This window comes from Leucopleurus acutus (genome assembly GCF_964270905.1).
Source record: "Leucopleurus acutus genome assembly, chromosome: 5".
NCBI lineage: Eukaryota > Metazoa > Chordata > Mammalia > Artiodactyla > Delphinidae > Leucopleurus > Leucopleurus acutus.
In genome coordinates, this window is record NC_139147.1 from 120,989,316 (window position 1) to 121,014,711 (window position 25,396).

At 35.4% G+C, this 25,396-nt stretch overlaps 1 protein-coding gene across 5 annotated transcripts in view; it reads right to left on the reverse strand.

Moving 5' to 3' along the window:
• Positions 1 to 25,396, reverse strand: part of U2SURP (U2 snRNP associated SURP domain containing) — a 55,548-nt gene that overhangs the window by 16,550 nt on the left and 13,602 nt on the right. For 2 of the 5 annotated variants that reach the window (XM_082839799.1, XM_082839796.1), the window contains exons 4-23: positions 21,351 to 21,449; positions 19,154 to 19,268; positions 18,457 to 18,590; positions 15,867 to 15,934; positions 15,231 to 15,325; positions 15,112 to 15,147; positions 14,940 to 15,022; positions 13,403 to 13,568; positions 13,010 to 13,221; positions 12,025 to 12,068; positions 8,847 to 8,951; positions 7,458 to 7,524; positions 7,214 to 7,377; positions 5,725 to 5,887; positions 5,230 to 5,309; positions 4,204 to 4,291; positions 3,062 to 3,184; positions 1,843 to 1,999; positions 915 to 1,010; positions 142 to 208 (exon numbers count right to left, since the gene is read on the reverse strand). In XM_082839799.1, the coding sequence (XP_082695925.1) occupies positions 142 to 208; positions 915 to 1,010; positions 1,843 to 1,999; positions 3,062 to 3,184; positions 4,204 to 4,291; positions 5,230 to 5,309; positions 5,725 to 5,887; positions 7,214 to 7,377; positions 7,458 to 7,524; positions 8,847 to 8,951; positions 12,025 to 12,068; positions 13,010 to 13,221; positions 13,403 to 13,568; positions 14,940 to 15,022; positions 15,112 to 15,147; positions 15,231 to 15,325; positions 15,867 to 15,934; positions 18,457 to 18,590; positions 19,154 to 19,268; positions 21,351 to 21,449 (2,162 nt within the window). Of the gene's footprint in view, positions 1 to 141; positions 209 to 914; positions 1,011 to 1,842; positions 2,000 to 3,061; positions 3,185 to 4,203; positions 4,292 to 5,229; positions 5,310 to 5,724; positions 5,888 to 7,213; positions 7,378 to 7,453; positions 7,525 to 8,846; positions 8,952 to 12,024; positions 12,069 to 13,009; positions 13,222 to 13,402; positions 13,569 to 14,939; positions 15,023 to 15,111; positions 15,148 to 15,230; positions 15,326 to 15,866; positions 15,935 to 18,456; positions 18,591 to 19,153; positions 19,269 to 21,350; positions 21,450 to 25,396 lie in introns of those variants that run through there. The other 3 variants (XM_082839798.1, XM_082839797.1, XM_082839800.1) reach the window with 3 other exon arrangements.

Consider the following 25,396-nt stretch of genomic DNA (forward strand, 5'->3'; position numbering starts at 1 on the left):
GAACTAAAAATGATCCTCTTAAAACAAGTTTTTTTAAGAGTTAAGTTTTCCTCTTCACTATTATTTCAAGCATACCTCTTAATGAAAAAGGGAGTGTATATGCAATAAGAAACTGAGTATATTCGAAACTTAGATTCTTACTTTTGATTTTCTTCTTCTTCTGATTCTTCATGCTGGTCAAATAACTCCCATTTAGAAGTTGTTACAGCTGAATGGAAGGAAAAAAAGGATGTAATTCCATAAGGTAAATCAGCATTTTTGCAGCAGCACAGTAGAAGCCCAGCTTTAGAACTGAAAGTTTATATTACAGAAGTTATCTACATTTATCTTTTCTTTGAATAGCCATTTCTATGTACTAAATGTATTTCTTTCCTCACACCTACACTATAATTTTATTCAAATTCATGAGGTGACAACTAATGTTGTCATCCTTATTTCTATGCTAGATGGTAAGATTTATTTCATTAGAACCTACAAATACTAAATTAACAATTACAGATTATAAGCGCTAGGATACATGTCCAAGCAAGTATGAAAGACAGGTCTAAACTGCATCTAAGAAGTCAAGCATTATAAGAGAGACAAAGCTTTGTTTTTTCTGAAACTGACCTCCAAGTAAACTTCCAAATAGGTACAGCTTCCCATCTACATTTTCTACTGAAATGGCTTAACCTAAAAGGTTTTTAGTGATTTCTCTGATTACTCTTGAAGCATCCAAACTGAAGGATCTAAGAAAATTTAAACAGCAACCACAATGAAAACTTAGCCACTAGACATAAAATATGACAACACTGGGTCTTAAGGTTGAAACATGTTATAAAATACAAAAGGAAAATGTACACACACACAACGATTTGGTAAAATTTTAAGTACTCAAGTTTTTAAAGCTTTGTATTTATTGTATTTTTACTTACCCTGTGCTTCCAATTCAGATTCATCTACAGCTTCCCATTTTGATGGGGCAACCTTAAATATAGGCTCATTCTTCTTTGAGTCTTCAGTCGCATCCACTATTGAAGAAAGATGAGCCATTAATTCTGACTACTAGAGGATGACTTAAGGAGCTCATGAGTATTCACTTATTATTAAAAAGTAAAATTAAATAAGGTCACACATGGACTAATAATGCTAGTGTCAAGAACAAGGATTATGACTAATCCAACTCTCTGCACCTGAGGTCCAATTTTTAAATATAAGTATAAATATAATTTATACATATGCATATGCATATGTGTGTGTGTGTGTGTATACACACACACACACACACACACACACACTCAGAACACAGAGGTGGTTACTGCAAGCAAATGGAGAAGCTGAGGAAGTAAAAGAAACTTTAGTACCTTTATCTAATTATTGTTTAAACTGCAGAATTCATATATTATTCAATATTTTAACATATAATCCAAATGTACTAAAGATTATGTATACTTCCTATTTCCAAAAATGATTTCAGGCAAATAGGAAAACTGAATCTGTAAGTTAGGAAAACTAATAATAAAAATAGAACTGATAAAACCAAGCACCTGGGATTATGCATACAATTGAACACAAGATTTTGCCTATAGTTTCCTAACAAGACAGGAAAAACCTGCTAATATTGTAAGAGGCTGACTGTCCCAACAAATAAATGTGACCAGAAAGGAAACCTTTTTCTTGGCACAAATGTATTACTGGGTTGTTCAATTCTGAAAAGTCAGAAATAAAAGACAGAAAAAAGTTAATGACTGACAACCTTACTGAGAAATTATAACCTTTTTCCGTATCAGCATGTGTGGAAATTAAAGAGGCTTGGAATCAAACTTATTAGCTAGATTTAATGAGTTTGAAATTTGAACTTACAAGGCACTCCATCAAGATCATCATCAAGGCTCTTTATAGGGACTCCATCAAGGTCATCAATGGGAGTAGCATCAATAGGAATTCCATCCACATCTTCTAGAGGTGCACCATCAAGCTCTTCCTCAATGGGGGCACCATCAAGGTCATCTGGTACATCCTATAAAAACACTACTGTAACATTTTCTTTTGCTTGCTAAAGTCATATTGCTAAAAGATTAACTTGCAATCCAGTATAAACCAACCAACATTCCCAAGTACAATGTGAGGATATAATAAGAATATATTTTTATCATCCAGCTGACAAAGACGCATTCATCTGTGCAATATTTATCAAATAGTTACCAAGTACTTAATTACGCCAGGTACCATGTGAGGCACTGAGGATACAATGATGAGCAAAAATGAGCCTTGGTGCCCTAGTCCCTCCTGTCATAGAGCTTAGTACAATTAGGGGGTGGGGGGGACAGTGGGGCAGAGAAGGAGCCAGACAATCAGATAATCACAACAATACACGATGACTGCTATAACAAAGAGGTGCACTGTGTTACTAGAATGTGTAATAAGTAGGTTCCACCTAAAGAGGTCTGAGAAGGCTCAATGAATTTATGCTCAAGCTGAGATCCGAAGTGTCTCAGATAAAGAAGAGATGTTCCAGAAAGAGGAAAGAACATGTACAAAGATGTATGGTAGGAGGAAACATATTTAAGAAACTGAAACACGGACCATGTGGTTGGAGCAGTAAAAGTGAAAATATGATAGCTGGATTAGGATGGTAGAAATGAAGATGATGGATTTAAGAACTATTGAGGAGGTTAAAAAAACAAAAACACAGAATGGTGATGAATACAATCTGCTACCACTGTGGTGCATCTTTTCAGGTATATGGTTACTTACACAGCTATCTTTGGTTTAACAAAACGAAATCATGCTATATACATTACTCTATTACTTGGTTTTTTCCTACTAATATACTATAAATCCTTTTATGTCATCAAATAAAAAAGTCACCAATTTTCACATAAGGACACAAAACAGAGAATTCCTGTTACACATAATTTCAAGTCCTGGGCTCCAGCAATCCCAGCAACAAAAATCCACTGTTTAGTGGTAAGCAGTAGGCATTTTCCACAAAGAAATGTTACATTTGTAACATATCATACCTCCACAGCATTCCAGAAATAAATTTTAAGATAATCGGACAAATACACTGAATACCTACCTCTGTCTCCTTTTCTTCAATAATATTTACAAGTCCTAAGAAAATATTTTGTAGTTTGATCAAAAATGGTTCTGGATAAATTGCCCAATCTTCCCATGCTCTAAAGCAGGTCATTACCCGTTGCTAACAGGAAAAAGACAATGAATTATCATTTAGGGCAATAACTATCCAATGTCATCTCATGATAATGACCATCACAATTTGCTAAATTTTCCTTTAAACCAATATTCTTTTTAAAGTTTAAGGGAAATATCTATTCATCATTACAATATTTTTTTAAAAAATCAATATTACCTCCCCATTAAAAGAGGAAATAAACTAAGAATAAATGTAATAAAAAAATAAACAGTAACTGTTTGCTCTCAGTCACCTAAGATCAAGGTCCCATACCACTGGTGGTACACATGAGGCCACATTCTGGGAAACACTAGCTTAGAAACTTATGAAAGCTGGGTATCAAGGTAGCCCACACTTTGATCTGAATTCCTTTATGGTCCGATGAAGTACTTCTTGATTCTGGCTAACACTTCTCTCTGTCCCCTCCTTAAACTTTTCTATAATCTCTGTCTTATGGTCAAAATTTGAGGTCAAAAGAAATTTTAATGGAGTTGTTTGTCTGAATCCCCTAAATGGGTAGGGTCACTGGGCATCTTCCCAAGCTAAAAATTTCCTTAATGAGTATTCTTCCCATGAAAGTGTATCTATTTTTTCAACTATAAGTAAGGTATTCTGTTTGACTTTTCTTAACATTGGTCTACAGCTTGAGAGTTAATAAAAAATTAACAACTGAATATACTTTCAACATGAATAACTATATTCCTAATCCAGCCAAGTAATATATACCACTACAAAACAAGTGATCTTCTGAGTGTTTTCTGTGAAAAGACCAATATTTAAAATGTTTAAATAAAACCCTTAAAACTAAAACAGACACCCAACAAAACACTAGACATATTTTAAAATTTCAGACTTTTTTTGACACTGAAGGTAAAATGGCAGTAAATTTTAAAACAATAATTTCTGAAACATCTAAGTTATGTCTTACACTTACTTAACATACCCTTTTAGCCCTCCAATGTGCTTCCCGGCGCCTACTTCCCATTTAAAACACTAGGGCAAAAATACCCAAACAATAAACGTACCTTAAAGTTTTCAGACTGTAAATGGCCTTGAATTGTACGATAGGTAGCATTGAGGTCTGAAAATATCTGACACAACTTTGTTTCAAAACTGAAATTCAAATAATATGTTTTTTACAATAGAATGTGTTTAAAAATCCTTATCTACTTCAACATGCTAGCCAATGAAAACCACTCTGGACTTTTAATTTTATAAATAAATTAATCAAGTAAATCTTTAAAAATAAGAATTAGGTGTTTAAACTCTAAAACTATAACTTTAACTCCTATTATTCTGAATTTTTCTTCTGCAAAATCGCACGAAGAGCCTTAAGAACTAGTTCCCTTAATTAACAAGGAACTTTTACATCTAGGATACCTTGAGCCATCTAGTCCAACCTCTTTGTTTTATAAAATAGGAAACAGAAAAGGTAAGTGACCTGTCCAAGGCAAAAGAAGGAATAGCAGAGCTAAGATTAGGGCCCAAACCTCCAAATTTCCCTTCAGAGCCAGTTCCTAAAGAAAAGCTTCCCTAATTCATAAAATAAACACCAAAAAGGAACTGTGGGGAACTGAGGAAGAGCTATATATCAATATACAGCAACATAATTTCCTATTGCCTAGGAAAACATTAACAATGAACTACAACCAATACAATGATGATCAGAGAACACTGATTCTATAAATAGTTAATGCTCCTTTGTTTTCTTCCTTTGTTGGCCACTATTTCTAGTGTTTCAGCTTATTTATTACACAAGTGGCTAAATACACAATAGGAATAAAGTGATTTTTAACTCTTCCTATTTGTTCTTTTATTAATAGTTAATCAAGAAACTGATAGAAAAACTTGCAAAAGATTATAATAATTTACCTTAAAGTGGTTTACTTCAATGAATACAATCCAATTTTTAGAATATTAAACAAACTATGAAGAAGTTCAAATTATTTCTTATTATTGAGGGTATTAATTAACAAAACTATCCTCTTTTCTGAGCTCCTTACCCTTAAATATTTTAGTTCAGGCATATCAACTTACATCACTATACTTACAATTTTCTATAATAGGAAGCATTGGCAACTTTGGCTGAAGAGTTGTACAAAACATCAGAAACCAAATATAATCTGGCAATCTAGAATACCAAAAGATAGCATAAAATGGATTAAAAATAAAAACCAACAGCAAAAAACATTACTAAAAATATTTCCATATTGAAATTTTTTGAATCAACAGCATAAGGCCAATGTTTAGCCATAATTTAATAATCCTAACTAATGAGAAGGGTTTTAAGAAATTCAGTATCACCACAACCATGACTTGGGCAGGGATAGAAGTTGTAACTCATTTACATTTCAATCTGTTGATAATTTGTGTGTTAATAACTAAGATAAGTTTCCCAGGCAGAAGGAAAATGAAACTCCACGAGAAAGATTTCTTCAGTCAACTTCTTCATTCAAAAAGGAAACCAATTTCAATTCAAATAGAAGTCAACTATTACCTCTCCTTTACTTAACTGAATGTTCCATTAGGAGAAAGTATTCCCATACCTTTTTGGGGAGGGGTGTCTTTAAGATGGACAATGACTCGGTAATGCAATCCACTATTTCTTCAGCAGCTTCAGCATTATTAAGACAGAAAACCATTGCATCTCCAATATCATTTTTCCTTGGAGTTAACCCCCGCAGAATTTCTTCTAATTTGTCCCTCTGTCTGAATACGAATTTTTTAACTTATAAGTATTTATAAATACAAATTTCAAATGCCATTATACTTTCTGCTCGCAAGTTAATTTCTTTAAAACCCACTCAGATAAAACTCTGAAGACTAAATTGTGTTAAGTCTGATTTGTGTTACGTATTCCAAATATGTTACCTTTTTTTAAAGAATGTATATGGGGAAGAAAACTATCCCAGGAACTAATAAATTATTTTAGTGACTTTTAGTTTACAAATTAAGTAAATTTAAAATTATAGGCATTTTTTCAAGAGTCTTCGCGAATGTCCCACTCCTATTATCCTATTACACTGAAGAACCTTCATGGTCTTCACTCTCCTTTGAAGGAAGTTTGTTACTTTAGCACTTCTGCATAGGATTAGGACAGGATACAAAGCAAGGGTTGACAAACTTTTTCTGTAAAGGATCACAGAGTGAGTATTTTAGGCTTTGAAAGTCATAGTCTCTGTCACAGTTACTCAGCTTTGCTGCTGTAACACCAAAGCAACCACAGAGTACATGTAAAAGGATGGCTATGGCCATGTTCAAATAAAAATTTATTTACAAAAATAGGAGGTAGCCAGATTTAGCCTATGGGCTGAGTATGCAGATCCCTGGGCAAAAGTAATGATGAACATACATCTTCAGAAGCAAATATACTCTCAAATGCTATAGTTCTCTATCAGCAATGCTCTCACAAACAATGCATCAATGCAACTAGCATTAAGATTTATTGACAGTGAAGTATATAATCTTATAAGCTAAAAATTATTTTGGCCTTTTCCTCCCCTTCAGGTATACAGAATTTCCTCTAAACATTTCAACAGTTAAATTTGTTTTTGCTTCTTAAACCAGGCTAACTGCCCTGAAGCAGTGCTGACTGAGCACTAATAATAACATGTTTCCATGGTGGCCGCACACGGCACTTCATGGAGCAGCTTTGCAGTCACCCATTTGACTTCACTAAGCCATAAAATAACTTTACCTCTACGTTGCATTCAAAGAGGCAAGAGTTCTAAGGGCCATGAAATAATTTCTATAAGAATATATGAAGTATTCCACTGCTGGAGTACCATCACTTAAGAGATCATCAATAATTTTTATCAGTAGGAAGAGGTCAGGTTGAATAGGACACACACTTACAATACTTGCCAAGATTTTTAAAATTACAATGCATATGTTAAGAGATGTTACTATTTTAAACAATCACAAATTTTAAAAACCATTTTATTTTAGGGTTAACACATCTTATTAAGACCATTAATTAAAGTGACCATTAAAGCAACTTTTCTGAATATAAAACAAGAAAGGTAAAAATCTTACTCTTCCTTAAGTGCTCCCTTTTTACTAGGCTCCTCTACAAAAGCTTCTGTTTCCTGCTCTTCTGACATCCCATGCAGATATGGATTTAACGGTGGTGGCCTCCAAAAAGATCCATTTTTGAACATACGAAAATCTTCCGTCCGCCACTTAGTCGGAGAATCTCCCTAGTTAAGTGTCCAGAATGTTATTAGAAAGATCTAATACCTCAGAGTCAAAATTAAACAAAGTAGTTGATTATACTTGCCTGCAGAATAGAATAAAGCTTCCACCTATAGTAAACATGGGCTGGTGTCTGGTTTTCAAATAAGAATCTAAAACAAAAACAAACAAAAAATTAAACATTGGATTCTTTAATGGAGAACTATCTTCAAGTAAATATGAATGAGAAATATTATTTGTCTATTTACTTCTAAAGAAAACCAAAAGCAAAGATCCCTGAAGAGAAATCCTCACCGACTACCATCTATCCCCTTCCTCACCCCAACCCCAGACTGCCTTTGTGACTGACACTAATACTCAGAAGGTATGTATGCACCTTGCTGAGTCTTACAATCAGTTTTATTGAACACTATGTGTCAAGTACTGTGTCGGGCAATGGAGAGATCTTCCCAAAATATAATTTCAAAAGCAGTGTTTTTTGTTTTGTTTTGTTTTGTTTTTTTGCGGTACGCGGGCCTCTCACTGTTGTGGCCTCTCCCCTTGTGGAGCACAGGCTCCAGACGCACAGGCTCAGCGGCCATGGCTCACGGGCCCAGCCGCTCCGCGGCATGCAGGATCTTCCCAGACCGGGGCACGAACCCGTGTCCCCTGCATCGGCAGGCGGACTCTCAACCACTGCACCACCAGGGAAGCCCAAAAGCAGTGGTTTTTAAATGACTTAAGTAAATTGCAAATGAAGTGTTAGATATAACTATTCAGAAGATAAGTAGTTTCTTATAAACCTCATTTATTCTACCATATTTTGCTTATGAAAGACTCTTTCATTGAAAAACACAATGAAAAATATTTTCCTCCTAGAGAATGCTAAAAACAAAGCTATTTAATTAATCAAACCATGGAAATCACTGGAAAATTGACCCAGGCACATTCTAGTCTAATTATTAAAACTGCCTTCTCACCCCATTACGAAAATAACCTCATACTTTTAGGACTTTTTTCTTTCAGTATTTTTAAATTTAAAGTATTTTTAAAAATGCACATCTGAGGATACACAAAATGTGGTATACACATGCAATGGAATATTATTCAGCCTTAAAAGGTAAGGAAATTCTGACACATGCTATATACCAATGAACCTTGAACCTTGAATATACTATGAACCTTGAAGACATTAAGCTAAGTGAAATAAGCCAGTCTCAAAAGCACAAATAAGGTATGACTCCACTTAGATGAGGTACCTAGGGTAATCAAATTCACAGAAAGTAGAATGGTGGTTGCCAGGGGCTGAGGGACCAAAGGAATGGGGAGTTATTGTTTAAGGGGTACAGAGTTTCAGTTATGGAAAATGTGAAAAGTTATGGTGATGGTTGCACAACAACATGAATGTACTTAATGCCACTGAACTGTACATATATAAATGGTCAGTTGTATGTTACATGTAAGTGTTATTACCACAATAAAAAAAAATGCACACCTGAACATAGGATTGTTGATCTCTCTGTTCATAATCATAGCTTCAAACATTGGCCCTTCACGTACAACAAACTCTATCATTCGATGTATCAGGGCGAGCAAATTCCTACAACAACAACACAGTTAAAGAAAATGGATTCAGACCTACCACTAAATAAAACTACACTTGACCTAAGTTACTATAATTGTGCAGAAAAAGATTATTCTGCTGACTAATACAGAATTTTATACCAAGAAAGTAACCTGGAGCATAGTTAATACCTTGTGCATTAAGAGGGAGTGGGGCAATGGGGATAAGGGAGTGGGAGGGGAAGGGAAGGGAAGGGAGGGTGGGAAACCACAACACAGCTTCACAGTAATAAAGATTTCAATGTCTAAATACCCACTTAATTTTACTTTCCAAATGCAAAACATTAAATTATGAATCACAACTAACTGGAAAGCTGCAAATATATAAAATCAGTAACTTAAAGCTTACATGTTATCATAACCATCTAAAAACTTACACACTATCTCAGTTTTAAAAGAAAACATTCCTAAACCAAGCACTTTTGTAGTGATATTGAAATGTTATATACATGACTATAATTTATAAAAATGCACAACTATTAACAAGTTTAAGGTCTGAGTTAATAATAATAAAAAAAAAATCCATCCAACTCCTGTGCTTTTCTGGTACACATATAGCAGATGGAGTTTTTATTGAATCTGACCTTTAATGAGGCAACATCCCTTTGGACCACACTTCAAACTAGTTCACATAGTTCATGACATGTATAATTCTGCCTGTGTGTTCTGAATCAATAAAGCAATTATATTGCCAAAGCCTTAAACGAATGGAGTCCTGTTTCCAAAATATTCTGAAATAAGGGACATTGGTGATATGCCCTTCCCATTTTTCGTAACAATTACTTCCCAATATTTAAGCCAAAAATAAACATATGTAACTTTTTAGTCGTCATTTTGTTGACTGGGCTTATACAAAGTCTTTATTTTTAAAATCTGATACCTTATTAGGCTCCAAACACAATTTTAGACATTGATTACAGTGTCAGGCAAAACTGATTCAGCTTATGACAGCTACTTCTGATTTCTCATTTCACCAGTCTCCACCATATAGAGTTGGCAAATAACAAATGGGAAAAGCAAAAGGATATTGGCTCTTGGTACAAGGCACACACTAAATTACACCTTTAGCATTCCCAGCTCAAATTAAGTTCATATAACTGCTAGAATATAAATAAATATACAGTTATAGAATAAGACATTTTTTTTGCTCTATAAAGCCCTGCTTCAGAGTACATGAACAGTAAAATAATTTATCTCATGCTGATTATAATTATTTTCTCAGTTTTCAAACAAACCTACTTAAGTGGACACTAAAATCTCTACATAGTGAAAAAATGAATTTTTTTGACCTCCTAAAAGAGGTCAAAGAAAAATATGAAGGTTTAATAAATCTTTAACAGAGGGAAAACTATATATTAAAATTATTAATTCAACCTCAAACTGTTAAAGCAAAAACCCAAAAGTATCAATTTTAAATCTAAAAATTCTTTCACAGAAGTACTAATTGGTCTGCAAATATGCAGGTCTTGATAACCAAATGAGAATGTATTCTCAACATCCATGTGGTTAATGACATTGTTTTAAAAGAAGGGAGATATGGTATTGATTCAGTCCCAAAACTCCCACTGGTATATGTCAAATTAAAGGGAAATTTTATGTATCATAATATATAAAATCAATGACTAGGTGGACAAATACTACACATCCAGAAACTTGTATGAATTAAGTCAAAAGCAACTTGACTTGCATATTAAAGATAGATGAAAAATGATTTAGCAAGTTTAAAACAAAGGATTCATTGTAATGGTGAGTCAAGACTTTACAGCAAAATGTACACTCAAAATTTTGTTTAGAAATAAGCTGAGCCACATGTAAAGCTAATACTGGATATATGCTTTTTAAGTGATGCCAATATACTACTTTCCTGTGAGTGCTTTACCAGTGGAAAAAAAAACCCACTATAGTTTTAAACAGGCTTGTAACTGATATACCTATTTTTAGAAAATTTAAAGTTTAAAAGAAGTTTTAATATGTTTCATGATTATTTAAAATCAAAATCTGACAATTAACTTTAATTCAAGATTCTTAAGAACTGTAATCACTCTTTTTTCCTTAAGGATTATGTGCTTATTTTTAAAAAGGTGACTTTTCTATCAGAATGAAACAGTGTAGTACAAAAAGATGGTATAATTTAAAGTGCATTATTTTATTTTAAAATGGTAATTATCTTATTCTGGGCAACAACAACAAAAATTGTCTCTCAGTTATAATAAAACCACATTTATTGGAGTCGATCGTACCAATGTCTGGTCAAAAACTGTATACTTTCCCAATCCATCCCATGATGTTTTCCTGGTCCCCCGCTGCCGCAGACAGTTCAGCTGGTGTTGCTCACCAAGGCCAATGTCAAAGAGAATTTGGTATTCTTTTGTGTTATTATTCAACCAGTGTTGTGTTCCTGTGTTTGGGAAAAGGCTTAGCTTGACTGAGCAAGAGCATACCTACAGCATGAATTCTTCCGCTTTAACATTATGTTGAAAAAGAAAAAAAGGAAGAAAGGAAAATAAAAGAATTCCAAACACCTTTGTTATCATGAAAAAAGTTTCTAGTTATGGTCAGTGTTCATGAGAATAATAGAAATTCCTTCTTAAAATCATTTAGGAAAAATAAAGGTATGCTTTCAGTAAGGAAAACTCAAACTAAGGTTGCATATTAAACACAGACAATTCAGAAACCAAGGAAAAAAATAACAGGTTGGGTCAAAATGTAACATTATCTAAAATTTAAGATACATTTAAAACACCTATTTTCCCATCCCAATAGTCTAATGTTATTAGACTAACAACTCCAGATTAAATCTATTAAACACATTCTAACTACTAAAGCTACAAAACACCCTACATTGGTAACAATAAAACAAAAAAGATAATGACATAAAATTGCAAAGTATACTAAAGTTAGTTAAATTTCACATATCCCCCCCAAAAAGTACTGGGAAGGAACCATTGCTCAGTCAAGATACTACCTTTTCCTCAACACCATTTTTTTTTTTAATTCAGAAGGGGATATTGTCTATATTTAGATCAGTAATAATAAAGAAAAACATGTACCTTTCTGTTGGGATAACCACTTTGACTATGGCTTGCGACAGAGTCTGTATATGAAGTCACATCAGATAATAAACATAGAATATGTGAGTATTGTTAACAAGTAACAAGCAAAAATATACATATGCATTGAAAATACTACACATCTAATCACAAGTTTTGCAGGCAATCACTGCATTTGAAGTAATTATACACTAAGCAATTACATAAATGCAAATGGATGTGTTCAGTGAACAGTAAACGTTCACCAAATGCAAAGAATCAGAACATTCCTGCCAGAATGCACATCAATGCACTGAAATAGGTACTACACTGAGAATTATCAGATAAAGATTTTAATTTGTGAAATCATTAACTGTTTGCCTCTGACCATACAGTTTGCTACTTTGTTCCCAAGCCTTTAAAACCAGCCCTGTCATTTTAAGTGTAATTAATTCATAATACAACCAACAAATTCTTATAACTTGAAATTAAGTTGGTTTTATGTTTAATAAAAAGAAAATACTCACCCTTTGCTTTTACTAGAGTAGCTAACTTTTTAAAAACCATATATGCTCTCAAATATTCTAATACCTTAGATCTTGAAAACGAAGTTATTAGCTAGCTGCCATCCAAACAATTTAACTATTTAGGAGTCTTTCTAACTGAAAAGGCACTTAACCAAATACAAAGTATCACTTTCTCAAAACAAAGTAAATTTAGATACTACACTTAAGCAAACCTGGATACAACAGTGGACAAAGGAAAAAAAAAAAACTTAATAAGTGGTCAAAAAAGGAATGATAGCCACAAATAAAAATATGACCTAGCATCCCAATACAGGGTTTCCATGGGCTAAGGCAGGGAACACATCTAAGTTATTTCATTTTCTTTAAGAGTTGCCAAACAGAATTACACACACACTTTCTATAAATTGTTGAAAAGAAATACTACCACAGATTTAGTATTTACAAATTAGATGCGGCCCTATATACATTTTTTAAATTACCTTCTCAAAATCCTCCTTGTTTTTAGGTGGTGGTAACATGGGAGCATTGGGGTTTTTTAATCGCTCTCTAGGCTGCGCATTAAAAGGCAGTCCTGACGGAGGTGGGGGAAGCGTATGTTCCATCATGGAAGGCGGAATGTATATTGGATGTGGAGGAATAGGCACAGCTTTACCCCAACCTAACTTCATTTCAAAAGACATAATCATCTTTCCTAAAAGAAAGAAAAGAAAAGTCACCCTGGTAACTCTCAGAAGAAAATAAGGGCTCTCTGGTGATTGAAATTAATTTTCATGTTTAACCTTTACCTTTCTGGTCCATTTTTCCCCTCGAGTTCTTATAAATACTTTTCAAAACCAAAGCAATATCTGAGTTCTACAGATGGGCTTCCTTACCATTTAAGTTTTTTAAAGCTCTTTCAGCATCTCTTCTATTCATAAAGGCCACAAAGCCACAATTTCTCTCTCTTGCCCTTTCTTCATCAGTTCTGGGCCACATAATTTTCACGCTGGCCAGGGGCCCAAATCTTCCAAACTCCTGGCACAACATTTCTTCATTCATCTATTATAAGGCATAAGATATTTTTGGTAAGCAAAGAGGAAAGAAGAAAGAACTCTATGCAGCACAGAGCAGTTTTTGCAAAATGAGAAGAGACCTATCAATGCTACAGCTTTCCATTCAAGTACTGGGACCTCTACAAGGGTAAAATCCTGCCTTCATGGGGCACGCGCAAATCTTTTCACACCAGAAACATTCTGTTTTACGTAAGTGGCCGGGTGAAGAGGCTGGGTGGCTGGAGAAATCAAAAGCACACCTTTACCTTCACTCTTCCTCCTTCTGAGATCCTGCACCTAAAATACGCTTTCTACAGCAATGGTTTGTTCAGCATTTAGCAACCTTTTTCAGGCAGCAATGATTACCACACTTAAGTCAAGGAGGAAATATTTGTTGGCAATGAAAGAAATAAAGGATCTGGTCACTTTTTCTTTTTCCAGCACCCAGCTGCCAGTGTAATCAAGAACAGAGAAAACAAAAAAGGGTAAGTATGCAATGAGGTCCAAAATATATATTATTATTTAAAAGATCTTATTATGCAGAGCAACCACTACATTCCCCATAACAATTAAGAATGAAGCAGGGGAAAGAATTAAAATATAAAAGACAAAGCAGAAATATTAGTTTGCTATTATTAAGATGAAAAAAGAAAAAAATCCATAAGGAAGTAGGCTATGCATCAGAAAGGGACAGTCTCAAAAGAATATTGTCTACCACTGGTCATACCCTGATAAATAAAATCAGCACCTAGCAAAACATTTCAAAATCAGAGGACAGTCCAGTTACAGTAAGAGGAGACAGGGACTTCCCTGGCGGTGCAGTGGTTAAGAATCTGCCTGCCAATGCACGGAACACAGGTTTGAGCCCTGGTGTGGGAAGATCCCACATGCCGCGGAGCAACTAAGCCTGTGTGCCACAACTACAGTGCCCAGGTGCTGCAACTACCACATGCCTAGAGCACGTGCTCCACAACAGAGAAGCCACCACAAGAAGCCCGCACACCACCACGAAGAGCAGCCCCCGCTCACTGCAACTAGAGCAAGCCTGCGCACAGCAAGGAAGACCCAACGCAGCCAAAAGCTTTTAAAAGAAATAAGAAGAAGAAGAAAAGCAAAGCTAAATAAATGTAATTTTTAAAAAAAAAAAGAAAAGGAAAAGAAAAAAAGAGGAGACAAGCCCTTAGGAATTGTAGCAAGAAAATTCGGCCCAGACCGCTAAGGCTCAATTTCACAAGATAATTTTAGAGACTTATCTAGTTCCACCAAATCTGCTTACTTCAGATTCTTGACTTCATTTTTTTTAATGACTGACAAAGCAGTGTTCCTACAAAAGTATACAGCATATGAGCCAACATTCATCTTACTTTTCTAATATTACCTGTGGATTAATGTTTCCAAGGTATAAATTAGTAGTGCTTGGATCTCCAACATCATGTGAGCCAGGTGCATAATCATCGAGAACTAGGACAAAGAGAAGAAAAAATTATAACCTGCAAAATACACAGTTTGGACAATTTCTATGAATTAAAAAAAGCAAAAAACTGTATTACCACCAGATGATCTATTTCTTCTTGAAGGCGCATCCACTTTAAAAGGGGGAAAAGAAAACAATTCTTAGTTTTTGGAATAGTTCGTCACAAAAACAAACATTAAAATAAATGTCACTTACTAGAACGACGCTGACCATCAGAATCTGACTGAGGCGGCTCAAATCGACTTAATCTGCCTTTTGTTTTATGTCTCTCATCACGCTCTTCTTGAATTCTGTTGAAAATATATATAATCACTAATAACGAGCCAAAATCTGTTTGTTCACATTTAATAACAGAACTTATCCAGATATCATCTTGAAATAACCTGAAATATTTGTGTGTAATGCCAGTACTGACAACCAAGATTAAAGAGTCCCTCAGCTACAAGTCATGAGCAAACTTCTGATATATCAAGCAGTGGAATATAAAGCCCACTTCTAAGGTGAGAAGGAAATTCAACATTAAAACCACTTAATTTGTTCTTTCTTAGATAAAGGTTGACCACTCCTCTCAGTGACTATATTGTTTCCACTGCAAACAGGACTCCGGACATTAGTTAAATCAATTTAATTGCATCCACATAACAGAAACAACCTAGATGCTGGACAAAATGCTAATTTCATTTTCAAACATAACCCACAAAATAATCTAAAACAGCCTCATGGTAAGCCAGTTAGTAAAAACGAATTGGTAGACCACATTCTTCATACCTGCATCTATAAGTATCAGCTCAAAATACCTATGAGAGCCATTCTCAACACTATAAAACTTACTGTTTCAATTCTTCTTTGAAGAGTTCCAAATTGCTTTTTTTCTTTTCTTTCTCGCCTTTCTTCAGTGGCTACGAAGGATATGATAAGTTATACTTCAAAGAAAACAAGGTTAAACAAAACTAATGGTTCGATAGTCAGATCACTTTAAATAAACTTTTATTTTAGTGCCAATTATGATCTAATTATTTAAATTAAAAAGAAAGAATGCTTCTGTTACCACTGAACTTTCCTTCCTATTTTCTAAAACTGAGAATTTAACACATTATTAAAACAACAAGCAGCAGTCTTAAAGGAGCCACCAACTCTATCCCCTGCCCCGCCCCTGTCCCAAAGCCTACAATACTTAGGCCGGAATACTGTTGGAAGGGTACTGGAGGGAAAATTAATAAACATAAGGTAACTGAACTGCCACGTAAATAACTGCCGTGAACAACTACCAAAAATATGCACCCTTCAAAACAATCACCTTAGAAGGAAATGAATTACTGAAACAAACAGTAACACCGCTGGAATTCCTCTCTTAAAACTGCTTCCAGGGCTTCCCTGGTGGTGCAGTGGTTGAGAGTCCGCCTGCCGATGCAGGGGACACGGGTTCGTGCCCCAGTCCGATATGCCGCGGAGCGGCTGGGCCCGTGAGCCATGGCCGCTGAGCCTGCGCGTCCAGAGCCTGTGCTCCGCAACAGGAGAGGCCACAACAGTGAGAGGCCCGCGTACCGCAAAAAAAAAAAAAAAAAAAAAAAAAAAAACTGCTTCCAAAAATGCTTTTGGAATCCCTCTTTTGAAAGTGCCAAAATAATTCAATGGGGGAGAATAGTCTTTTTAACAAATGGAAGTACGGAAATTGAATATCCACCCATAAAAAAGAATGAAGTTGGACCTCTACCTCATACCATATACAAAAATTAACTCAAATCGTTCACAGACCTAAATATAAGACCTAAAAACATAGGAGTGAAACATCATGAGCCTGAATTCGGCAATAGTTTCTTAGATATGACACCATGAGAAACAAAAGAAAAGGCAACAACAACAAAAAACTGATAAACTAGACTTCATTAAAATTAAAAGCTTTTGTTCTTCAAAGAACACTAACAAAAAAGGGCAAAGCCAACCCACAAACTGGGAGAAAACAACATAGCTGATAAGAGACTTGACTCTAGAAGCTGTAAAATACTCTTACAACTCAACAATAAAAAGACAAATAACTCAATTAAAACAATGCGTGAAGGATCTGAAAAGACATTTCTTTACAGAAGACTCCAAGTGGATGATAAATAAAATGATGCTCAACATCACTAGGCAAGTGCAAATCAAAACCACAATTAGGTACAACTTCACACCCACTAAGTTGACTAAAATAATTTTAGCAAGTGGTGATGAAGATGTAGAAAAATTGGAACACTCATATACACTGTTGATGGATGGGACTGTAAAGTGGTACAGCTACTTTGGAAAACAGTATGGCAGTTTCTCAAAAGGTTAAACAATTAGTGACCATATGACCAGCAATTCCACTCCTAGGAATATAAAAGAATTAAAAATATATGTCCACACAGAAGCCTATACATGAATGTTTTCAGAAGCATTACTCTTAATAGCCAAAAAGTAGAAACAGCCCAAATGTCCATCAAGTAATAAACGGATCAGCAATATGAGGTATATCTGCAAAATGGAATGTTATTCAACCATAAAAAGTAATAAAGTACTGATATATATACCAAAATGTAGATGAACTTTGAAACATTGTGCTAAAAAGCTAGACACGAAAGGCCATATGCTTGATTCCATGTGCATGAAATGTCCAGAACAGGCAAATCCAAAGAGATAGAAAGTAGATTAGTGGTTGCCAGCGGTTAGGGATGACTGAAATTAAGTATAAGGTTTCCTTCTGGGATGATAAAAATGCTTCAAAATTAGAGATTAGTGACTGTTGCACAACTGTCAACATACGTTAAAAAAAACACTTAATAAAGCTGTTTTTTAAATTGCTTTCAGAGCTATTTTAAAAGTCATACAAGAAAAATCAGTCTCACTATTCAGCATAATCACATTTCCTCAAATCTGGCTCCAAATGACAAGACCCACATCTACCTCCCATCCCCCATGAAAACTCCCACTCTCAAAACATAAAGACTTTCTAACACTGAGAATATTTAAAGGAAAGTGTCACTAGTTCTGATAGTAAATCCAAATAAATTCCAAAAATGTTCCAGGCAACAGACACATTGTTGGAGTACACAGTCTTCCAAAGTAATTGATACTACACATGCTGATATTTAAATACCCAAGTTCAGCATTGCTTAAAAAGACAATCCCATTACTTTACATTTATGCCTAAACTATAGTTAACTTTCAACTTGCAGTATGCTGTAACAGCAAATGTTCACTGCTCAACAAACAAAAAGAGTATCATCTATGTGTCCTAATTTCTTATCTCTCATCTAGGAAGGTTAAGCATCAAAACTCAACATCTACTACCAAAATAATTAGAAACGAGAAACCAAAGTCCTGCTTACAGTGGAAGTACAGAAAATATTATTGGCAGTGTCATCTCTGAACATAAATGGTCACTTATTTAAGTATGACTTACAGGTTTTTTGGTTTCTATCACAAGAAGAGATGGTGGTCTTTCATTGGATGACTGATTTGGAGGATTTTTTTGATCTGCAAATCTTGAAGATGGCTTATAGATTTTACCTCTTTTTTCATCTGTTTCATGTTCTTCTGAAATTTAAGATACTAAGTTTCAAAACTAATTTCACATTATGTGGATTTTGTTTACTTACTATTTTTATTAAAAATAAACACAACTTAGTAAAATGCTTTTAGTATTAAGATATATCACTAGTGACAAAATATGAAATTTAATTCAAATATTATTCAAATATTACTGCCTTACTCTCAAAACTACTAATTTAATCATTTTATAGTAAAACTATAAAACCTGTAAAATGGTACAGCTACTTTGGAAAATAGTACAGCAGTTTCTCAAAAGGTTAAACAAATAGTTACCATATGAGTAGCAACTCCACTCCTAGGAATATACAGTAAAACTATAAAATACTTGAAAATGTTTGCAAAGTTCTCTGCCATCTCGAAACCTGAAAGGTACTAAAACATTTTTTAAACTTATCTGGCTCCAATTTGTCATTAATCCACATTTGGCCATTAATTTTACTAATCATTATCACCACTAGAGGGTGCTGATAGAAAGGAAACATGAAACTCAAAAGCAATTCAACCAAGACTTTTTGGGTTTGCTCAAGGACTATAATATTCACACTAACCTTTAGCTGCATTAACAACACCTCCGCGCACAAACGTTTTCACTTTATTACCATCACTTCCTTCAAAGGCAGCAAGAAATTCCTCATAAATTTCAGCAGCCGCCTTTTCATCCTCCTAAATACACACGAAAATATTAACATCACTTGATATAAAAATTACTGTACATACAGTGAAACTCATCCAAGAATAATGTAAACAAAACCTCTCCCTCCAATGGGGAAAGCAGGTTATTAAGCAACCTTAACAGGCAGTAATATCTAATGCTTAGTAGATATTTAACATACTAATTAACACTGGAATTAAGAGGGGCTTTGCTCCTCTACAGGTAATTTGTGGAACAAGAAAAGGACCCACTAAGTAAATCTGTTCAGAGACAATTCAAGGGTCCAACTGTATGACAACAGACTACACAAAATATATTATTCTATTAACGTTTATGACATTTCTAAGGCACAAAAATTTAACTCTGAATATAAACATTTCCTTCACAAACCACTGAAGACATGAGTATTAGAAGTCTGAAGAAGCAATATCTCCAGACAGTTGGCATTCGAGGAAAAAAACCTCAAAATTATAATTATATGTAATTATAATTACAATTATAATTATTCTAAATGTCCCCAAAACATGCATGAATAGGAAGGCCAACAGAACAGAAAATATAGAAATAAATCCAATAGCACGTGGAAATTTAGTATTCAATAAAAGGGGCCTCTCAAAACAGTGGAGAATAGATGGACTTTTCAATGAATGATGGTGGGATAATTTGATAGTTATTTGAAAAAAAGATAAAAATGAACCAATTCTTCACATCACATACCAGGAGAAATTGCAAATGAATCACATTTAATTTTTTTTTAATGTAAGTATTGGGAAAAACATGAGGAAATTCCTTTAAAAGGTTGGAGTAAAAAAATGTAAACTAGGGGCTTCCCTGGTGGCGCAGTGGTTGAGAGTCCACCTGCCAATGCAGGGGACATGGGTTCGTGCCCCGGTCCGGGAGGATCCCGCATGCCGCAGAGCAGCTGGGCCCGTGAGCCATGGCCGCTGGGCCTGCGCGTCCGGAGCCTGTGCTCCACAACGGGAGAGGCCACAACAGTGAGAGGCCCACATACCGAAAAAAAAAAAAAAAAGTAAACTAAAAAATCATAAGACTGATAATAAATCTGACCATATAACAAAAAATAGTTTCTGCATGGAAAAAGAACACCAGAAGCAAGATAAAAAGGCAGTCAACAAACTGAATAAGAACACTGTACCTTATGGCATAGACAAGTGTTACAATATACTTAATACAGGAGTTTCTAAAAACAGAGATATCCTACTAACTTAGAGAAATATTGGTTTAGATATGAGCAGACAGTTCACAAAATCAAACACAAGAAAAGTTGTTCAACCCTACTTATAAAAGAAATGCAAATTTAAAACCGCACCAAGATACAATTTTTCACTTAGCAGATTGGCAAAAGTCCTTCAAAAATAATGGCAAGGCTATGGGGAACCAACCTCTCAAACACTGCTTATAGGGATGCAAAATGGACCTGCCCATATATACGAGAGACCAATTTAACACTATCTAGCAGAATTACAGCTATGCATTTACCATTCAACCCAGTAATCTCACTTATAGAAATACACCCTAAAGATACACTAGGAATAAACCCATATGCTTAACACTATCCCTAAGTGCACTACCGGAAACAGCCAAAGACCAAAACACAAATGCCCTCAATAGGCACTGTAGTGAATGTAGGATTTTAGTGAATAAACTATGGCATATCTATAGAGCTATAAAAAAAGAACAAGCAATATTTCAATATACTTCCAGTAATCTCTGAGATATAATGTTAAGTGAAAAAAGCAAGGTGGAGAAAAGTGTACTGAATATAGCAAGCTATTGTTCATCTAAGAAAGAGCAGGCACAACATACATTTATACAAACTTGCTTATACAAAAAGAATAGACCAGAAAACAATCACAACTCTTACTTACACAGAAGAGAGGAAATGGTGGAGGGGACAGGGATAAAGCTGGACTTCTCCGAATATATCTTGTGTTATAGACTTAACTTGGGGTGGGAGCTGAGAATACCCTGGAGGACAAGAATCTCTGAAAAACATTTCTCTACTGTCCATACACTTAACGCCTCCGTAGACACACTTATAAAGATAACTAAAAATACATTTTAAGCATTACCTTCTTCTTTAATTCTTCTTGCTCCTTCTTACTTAAAGTTCGCTTAGCTGTACTCATTTTTCCAATACTGAATGCTTTAAGTTTGTTTTCTAGAAGAGGCTGTGAAAAGAAATAAAAAGCATACCTTTACATACACATTCTCAATTTAACTTGTTATTAACCTCAAGGCTAATAACTTACAAAAGCCATTTTTAAATACATAAAGTAAAAATACAACACAAAGAGAGACACAAAGGCTTAGAACTCATTCAACCTACTTGGCGGCAAGAATAAAAGCACTTGAGGAAGGCAAGTATAGATGCTTCTGGGCAAAAGAAGCAGTGATAGAAAAAAGACATTCAAATAGGGAGAAAGAGGCATCTATGTTCAGTAGCAGGAATCATTACCATCTAAAACCCCCAATTCAGGCACAAAAATCACATCACTTCCTTTTGTAATTCAGTAAATTACCTAATTCTTCATCAACAAAACTGATGTTTATGAACAAAATAATTTCATTTTCATTGCTGGGAAAATATCACATACTGTGTTCTAGGTTTCACACAAGTAAACAGTCATCAATTAATTTTGAATATGAGAAAATAGTATTTTAATGAATTCTTCATTTATGTAACTTAGAAGCAATTTCCTTGTAAATATGGTTTGAACAAATTGTAGACTTTTAATTGTTCAGTTATTTATTTGAATGATAATTGAGTCATAAACTTTTAAAAGAGAGGAATGTTTATTAAATACAGCCTAGAATGCTTCAAGATGGCGGAGTAGAAGGCTAACTGCTGAGCAATCATCAACAGGAAGACACTGGAACTCACCATAAAAGATACCGCACATCCAAAGACAAAGGAGAAGCCACATTGAGACGGTAGGAGGGGCACAATCACAATAAAATCAAATCCTGTAACTGCTGGGTGGGTGACTCACAAACTGGAGAACACTCACAAACTGGAGAACACCCACTGGCGTGAAAGTTCTGAGCCCCACGTCAAGCTTCCCAACCTGGGGGTCCAGCAACGGGAGGAGGAATTCCTAGAGAATCAGACTTTGAAGGCTAGCGGGATTTGATTGCAGGACTTCCACAGGACTTGGGGAAACAGAGACTCCACCCTTGGAGGGCACGCACAAAGTAGTGTGCGCATCGGGACCCAGGGGAAGGAGCAGTGACCCCAAGGAAGACTGAACCAGACCTACCTGCTTGTGTTGGAGGGTCTCCTGTAGAGGCGGGGGGTGGCTATGGCTCACATGAGGACAAGGACACTGGCAGCAGAAGTTCTAGGAAGTACTCTTTGGTGTAAGACTTCCCAGGGTCCACCATTAGCCCCACCAAAGAGCCCAGGTAGGCTCCAGTTTTGGGTCGCCTCAGGCCAAAAAGCCAACAGGGAGGGAATTCAGCCCCACCCATCAACAGACAAGAGGATTAAAGTTTTACTGAGCTCTGCCCACCAGAGCACACCCACCTCTACCCACCATCAGTCCCTCTCATCAGGAAACTTGCACAAGCCTCTTAGATAGCCTCATCCACCAGAGGGCAGAGAGCAGAAGCAAGAACAACTATAATCCTGCAGCCTGTGGAACAAAAACCACATTCACAGAAAGAGAGACAAGATGAAAAGGCAGAGGGCTATATACCAGATGAAAGGAACAAGATAAAACCCCAGAAAAACAACTAAATGAAGTGGAGATAGGCAACCTTCCAGAAAAAGAATTCAGAATAATGATAGTGAAGATGATCCAGGACCTCGGGAAAAGAATGGAGGCAAAGATCGAGAAGATGCAGGAAATGTTTAACAAAGACGTAGAAGAATTAACGAACAAACAGAGATGAACAATACAATAATTGAAATGAAAAATACCCTAGAAGGAATCAATAGCAGAATAACTGAGGCAGAAGAACAGATAAGTGACCTGGAAGACAGAATGGTGGAATTCACTGCCACAGAACAGAATAAAGAAAAAAGAATGAAAAGAAATGAAGACAGCCTAAGAGACCTCTGGGACAACATTAAATGCAACAACATTCGATTATAGAGGTCCCAGAAGGAGAAGAGAGAGAGAAAGGACCCCAGAAAATATCTGAAGAGATTATAGGTGAAAACTTCCCTAACATGGGAAAGGAAACAGCCACCTAAGTCCAAGAAGAGCAGAGAGTCCCAGGAAGGATAAACCCAAGGAGAAACAGGCCAAGACACATAGTAATCAAATTGGCAAAAATTAAAGACAAAGAAAAATTATTGAAAGCAACAAGGGAAAAATGACAAATAACATACAAGGGAACTCCCATAAGGTTAACAGCTGATTCCTCAGCAGAAACTCTACAAGCCAGAAGGCAGTGGCATGATATACTTAAAGTGGTGAAAGGGAAGAAACTACAATCAAGATTACTCTACCCCGCAAGGATCTCATTCAGATTCGACGGAGAAATCAAAAGCTTTACAGACAAGCAAAAGCTAAGAAAATTCAGCACCACCAAACCAGCTCTACAGCAAATGCTAAAGGAACTTCTCTAAGTGGGGAACACAAATGAAGAAAAGGACCTACAAAGACAAACCTGAAACAATTAAGAAAATGGTCATAAGAACATACATATCGACAATTACCTTAAACGTGAATGGATTAAATGCTCCAACGAAAAGACACAGGCTTGCTGAATGGATACAAAAACAAGACCCATATATATGCTGTCTACAAGAGACCCACTTCAGACCTAGGGACAACATACAGACTGAAAGTGAGGGGACGGAAAAAGATATTCCATGCAAATGGAAATCAAAAGAAAGCTGGAGTAGCAATACTCATATCAGACCAAATAGATTTTAAAATAAAGAATCTTACAAGAGACAAGGAAGGACATTACATAAGGATCAAGGGATCAATCCAAGAAGAAGAGAGAACAATTATAAACATATATGCACCCAACATAGGAGCATCTCAATACATAAGGCAACTGCTAACAGCTATAAAAGTGGAAATCGAGAGTAACACAATAATAGTGGGGGACTTTAACACCTCACTTACACTATTGGACAGATCATCCAAACAGAAAATACCTAGAGACAAATGACAACAAAAACCTCGATCCAAAACCTATGGGATGCAGCAAAAGCAGTTCTGAGAGGGAAGTTTATAGCAATTCAAGCCTACCTCAAGAACAAGAAAAACGTCAAATAAACAACCTAACGTTACACCTAAAGGAACTAGAGAAAGAAGAACAAACAAAACCCAAAGTTAGCAGAAGGAAAGAAATCATAAAGATCAGAGCAGAAATAAATGAAATAGAAACAAGGAAAACAATAGCAAAGATCAATAAAACTAAAAGCTGGTTCTTTGAGAAGATAAATAAAATTGATATACCATTAGCGAGACTCATCAAGAAAAAGAGGAAGAGAACTCAAATCAATAAAATTAGAAATGAAAAAGGGGAAGTTACAACAGACGAAGCAGCCTAAGAGACTACTACAACAACTCTATGCCTATAAAATGGACAACTTGGAAGAAATGGACAAATTTTTCAAAAGGTATAACCTTCCAAGATTGAACCAGGAAGAAACAGAAAACATGAACAGACCAATCACAAGTAATGAAATTGAAACTGTGATTAAAAATCTTCCAAAAAACAACAGTTCAGGACCAGATGGTTCCACAGGTGAATTCTATCCAACATTCAGAGAAGAGCTAACACCCATCCTTCTCAAACTCTTCCAAAAATTGCAGAGGAAGGAACACTCCCAAACTCATTCTAGGAGGCCACCATCACCCTGATACCAAAACCAGACAAAGATGCTACAAAAAAAGAAAACTACAGACCAATATCACTGATGAACATAGATGCAAAAATCTTCAAAAAAAAATTAGCAAACAGAATCCAACAACACATTAAAAGGATCATACACCACGGTCAAGTGGGATTTATCCTAGGGATGCGAGGATTCTTCAATATACGCAAATCAATCAATGTGATACACCATGTTAACAAACTGAAGAAGAAAAACCATATGATCATCTCAATAGATGCAGAAAAAGCTTCTGACAAAATTCAACACCCATTTATG